Source organism: Lygodium microphyllum, chromosome 22 (genome assembly GCF_053477565.2).
Source record: "Lygodium microphyllum isolate KBCC chromosome 22, Lygodium_microphyllum_v1.1.10, whole genome shotgun sequence".
Classification (NCBI taxonomy): Eukaryota; Viridiplantae; Streptophyta; class Polypodiopsida; order Schizaeales; family Lygodiaceae; genus Lygodium; species Lygodium microphyllum.
In genome coordinates this window covers 19,096,529-19,100,523 of record NC_141156.1, presented here as the reverse complement: position 1 = coordinate 19,100,523, position 3,995 = coordinate 19,096,529, and the positions used below count along the sequence as shown (strand labels likewise).

Below are 3,995 nucleotides of genomic sequence, written 5' to 3'. Positions count from 1 at the left end.
CTTGAGAGCACTCTATGCATGCCATAAAAGGTTGGTCATACGATTGGGAGATCAACCGATTGTAAGATAAAGAAAATATCCAAAATGGAAATGGGTTCACTTGACAAAGAGATGGTTACACTTGACAATCCTTTAGACTCGATAATACAGTGACAAGGGTCATGGCTTTATACGAAGGATTAAATTTTGAATTGGTTCACACCTTGCATTATACCTCTTCACTCTATTGAATGATCTTCTTCAACCCATAAAAGAACTAATTAGATAGTTTATGTGCCCATAAGCACAAAGACAAAAGCAAGTCTTGTACTACCTAAAGGGCTGCAACTTGCCAAGTTTAGTAAAGATTAATATATATAATTTTCTGAAAAAAGCACTTAATATGAGAGGTACTGCAAGCCACTAAAGAAATTTAGCTTGAAGACAAAGGTATACACTAAAGCTTCCACTAAGTAACATATTGTCCTTGCCAATTCTAAAAAGGACTTGTAAAGCGCAACTTGCCTGCTGAACCTCCTACTTTCCTTTTCTTCTATTTGGGCAATAATTTAAAAGAGCAACTTCGTCCAACTAAGGACTAAGATTTCTTAAATACCACTATTCAGGAGGTGCATTTTGAGTTGGGCATCTTCTACACCAAGTGAAGGAAAGCTGTTGCATGGCATGCAGAGTATGCCAGCGTGTATAGAAACTGCATACATGTATAGTTCTATCTCACTCGCTCACCCCCCATACTCTCTCCCTCTCCGGCGCAAGTACTAGCCCTATACACGGGCTAGCTCTATATTTGCACACAAATATACACAGATATAGGTGTGTGTACATAACTTAATCAAAAGATTGGTTTGACAAAAACTATGCTCGCACACACCATATGTGCATAAACGTGTGCGCATTCTATAATACACTCCCAAGTGTCGGTAACTGTGTGTGTATATACATATATTATATACATATGTATATATATATACATACATAATGGAAGCTCACACGCAGACATATCCAATATAAACCACAAGGGGGAATCATGTTCGGTTGCGGAGTTAATATAATAAATGTTCCATAGTCATCTGCAACCTATTATCACGTGTAGCAGTTGAAAACCCATGTGGCATGAAGGCAGCTCCTAATCATGAGGTGTGCCTGAAAGTTTCAAAATCAGTAAATTAGGTTAACTGAAAGTACCCAAGTGCTTCTTCCAGTAGGGCTCAACAGTCTCTATCTAGTCTGAGATATCCAAACAAGAAATTTGCCAAAAACATCTGCATCACTGAGGAGGCTCGGATAAAATTAAATTACTAGAACTCCATCGTTGAGCTCTTGTGAAGCAAATGTACTGTACTCAGAGTTGTGAGAGCAAAATAAAACAGTGGAGGTCCTGGACGGACAAGTCCTGCAGATCATAAGTACACATCTAATTGCTCATCTAACCATTACCACCTAGAAAGAATACTGACTTGCAGTTTGAGATATTCTTACAAGTAGAAGTTTTGTTGATCATGTGATGTTCCTGCTCAAGTCCCTTCAATGTCAAGTTGGCTGGTTTTACATTGCTGTGTATGACTGAGTAAATGAAAGCCAGAATGATGGGAATTGGCATGGTTAACATGAGTCTGTACATATCCTCACTGATATGCTAACCATCTTCTCACTTTACTGAAGGGGATTCCTCCCGGGGCCAGCTTCAGAGACCCAAAAAGGTGACATTCTGTCTACAAAATTCATCTGCATAAGATCAGAGCTAAGAAATCTTTCAAAACGGAGGATGTGGAGGGTGAGCTGCAGGTCCAGATGGCCTAGCTTGAATTGCCCATGCAAACATATCACCAGGGATCTGACAGTTAGGAAGGAGGTTGGGAGGCACATTGTAGAAAGGCTGTGGCATACTGCTATTGTTATTGTTGGAGGAATTAGGGTCCATGTGCATGTTGAACAGTGATGTCGAACCGTGGGACGATGTTGGAGGCGGAGGCGGCAGCACAGAAGTGGGGACTGGGAGGTGCGGCGGAGATGCAGATGAGGATGTGTGAGATGGCAAGGCTAGGAGCTGCTGCTGCTGCTGATGCGAGGCATGTGGTGGCTGTGCCGATTGCGGCGGCAGCTGGGGTTCCTGATCATCCTCCTCAGGCAAGGGCAAGCGCTCATAGGAGGCATTGGTGAAGGAGGCAGCCATGACAACAACAGGGCCGGAGGCAAGGAGAGCACCTGCGACAGCACCACCAACGACCTGGCCCTGGCCGCCTGCAAGGTAGATGGTGAGGCCGGTGGCTGAGGGCGGGATAGGGGGCGGAAGGAAGGATCCAGAGAGGGAGAGGATCTCAAACCGGCCATGGAGGGTGAGTGCGGCGCCGGCGGCGGGCTGCCGGATGCTGACATTGATCACAGTGCCACTAGCGCTGAGGACACAGAGGCCGCGCTGGCGCTGGCGGGCGAAGGCAGCAATGGCCTCAGCAACGTCGCAGCCGCTGGCAACCTCAAGGACATGGACACGCAGGGCGTTGCCGCTGTCTCTTTGCACAATAATGGGGGGCTTGGGCTTGTTCTTGGAGCCGGGAGGCCTCCCCCTGGGCCTCTTTTGCCCCTGCTGGTGCCCGCCAGCAGATGATCCTCCATGTACGACCAGTGCACCGGCATTCATATCGTCCCTCTCAGAATTAGCTGCAGCAGCCGCGGCGGCTGCCATGGCCAGATTGATGCTGCTGCTCCCGTTGTTATTGTTGCTGATATCATTCCCATAAACTGTACCTTCGGCAGCGGCAGCGGCGCTGCCGCCTTGCCCTAGCATGCTGCTGCCGGAACCCCCCGCGTTCTCATCCTTGATCGTGTTGCCGTGCCTGTTGATGTGCAGGCCCAACCCCGCATGAGCTTCCATATTGAAGCCCGCCATCTACAGCTCATTCCCCTAATCGCAGAATAAAATAAATTTGAACAACGGCTCTTTTGACTCTAATCCTGCTGCCTGCCTTACAGCTGTTTTGTCTGCCGGCCTGTTGTACCATCGAAGAATCAGTCCTCCATGGTGGTTCACAGAAACCTGCGTTCCATCTAATAATTCGTGCTGCACGGGAGCTGCTGTGTCGGCGGGTGCAATGCGAGCACGAAGTATATGATGCTGCGACTGGGCCTCACTAATGGTCTTCGAGAGGCCAACTGCACGAGAGAGAGAGAGAGAGAGAGAGAGATCTGTCCAGTTACTGCAATTTGTTTTGGTTTAGGAGAGGAATCTGCGAGGTAGATCAGGGAAAGAAGGGAAGCAGGTGAGAGGGGCGGCGAAAATGGTTGGGAAGAGGTAGGAAATCAGCACACCCGCCAGGGGGGGGAAAAACGATACTGAGTATGGACACAGGCGCACAGAGAGAGAGAGAGAGAGAGAGAGAAAGAGGGAGAGAGGTTTACCAACTCTTATTTAGATGAGGACGAGGAGACGAAGGTCGACAAACGCAAAAGTGGCGACGACGACCGAGAGAGAGAGAGAGAGAGAGAGAGAGAGGAATCGCAGCCGTCGGATCGTCCACCCCCAGCCGTTGGATTTATCCCCAGCCCCCCTCTTTAATCTCCCCGTCCCTCTCTTTTGGCAGGAGCGTTTTCGCTTGAGTTGAGGAAGGAAGAAGAAGAAGAACAATTGTCAAAGCTGCTCTCTCTCTCCCCCCCCAATTCGTATGCTCGCCAGCCTGGACGCTACTCGGCCCATGTGGAAACGTACCCTTTACACATTGGCCTTGCCTTGCCCCCATTCGCGTCACACAGTGTCACACCCGCCAAAAGCATGCTAGTCAAGGGCATCTCTCCTCCCCTTTCCTTAAGCACATGTCACGCGTCCTTTGCCCCCCATTTAAGCTCTCCCCCTCACATTCCACGGGTGCCCTAGAATTTCATTCCAAAAGGTAGTCTTTTCACACGGCACCTTCTCAAGAGCCCTTTGAAGGGCGTTGTTCAATATCCTCCTTGCATTCATGGGGAAGAGTAAATATCCCTTTGAACGATGTTACTGGGGT

At 48.5% G+C, this 3,995-nt stretch overlaps 1 protein-coding gene across 1 annotated transcript; it reads right to left on the bottom strand.

Annotated features, from left to right (window-relative positions):
• Positions 1 to 421: 421 nt before the first annotated feature.
• Positions 422 to 3,458, bottom strand: LOC148016934 (uncharacterized). The gene is made up of 2 exons (XM_087662848.1): positions 1,480 to 3,458; positions 422 to 1,143 (listed from the first exon to the last, which is right to left on the bottom strand). Exon 1 carries the CDS (start codon positions 2,885 to 2,887, stop codon positions 1,754 to 1,756), a length of 1,134 nt encoding a protein of 377 aa, XP_087518974.1. The 5' UTR covers positions 2,888 to 3,458; the 3' UTR covers positions 422 to 1,143; positions 1,480 to 1,753.
• Between the last annotated feature and the right edge of the window lie 537 nt (positions 3,459 to 3,995).

Excerpts from the sequence above, each read along its gene's own strand:
- LOC148016934 (XM_087662848.1), bottom strand. The coding sequence starts at position 2,887 with ATGGCGGGCTTCAATATGGAAGCTCATGCGGGGTTGGGCCTGCACATC.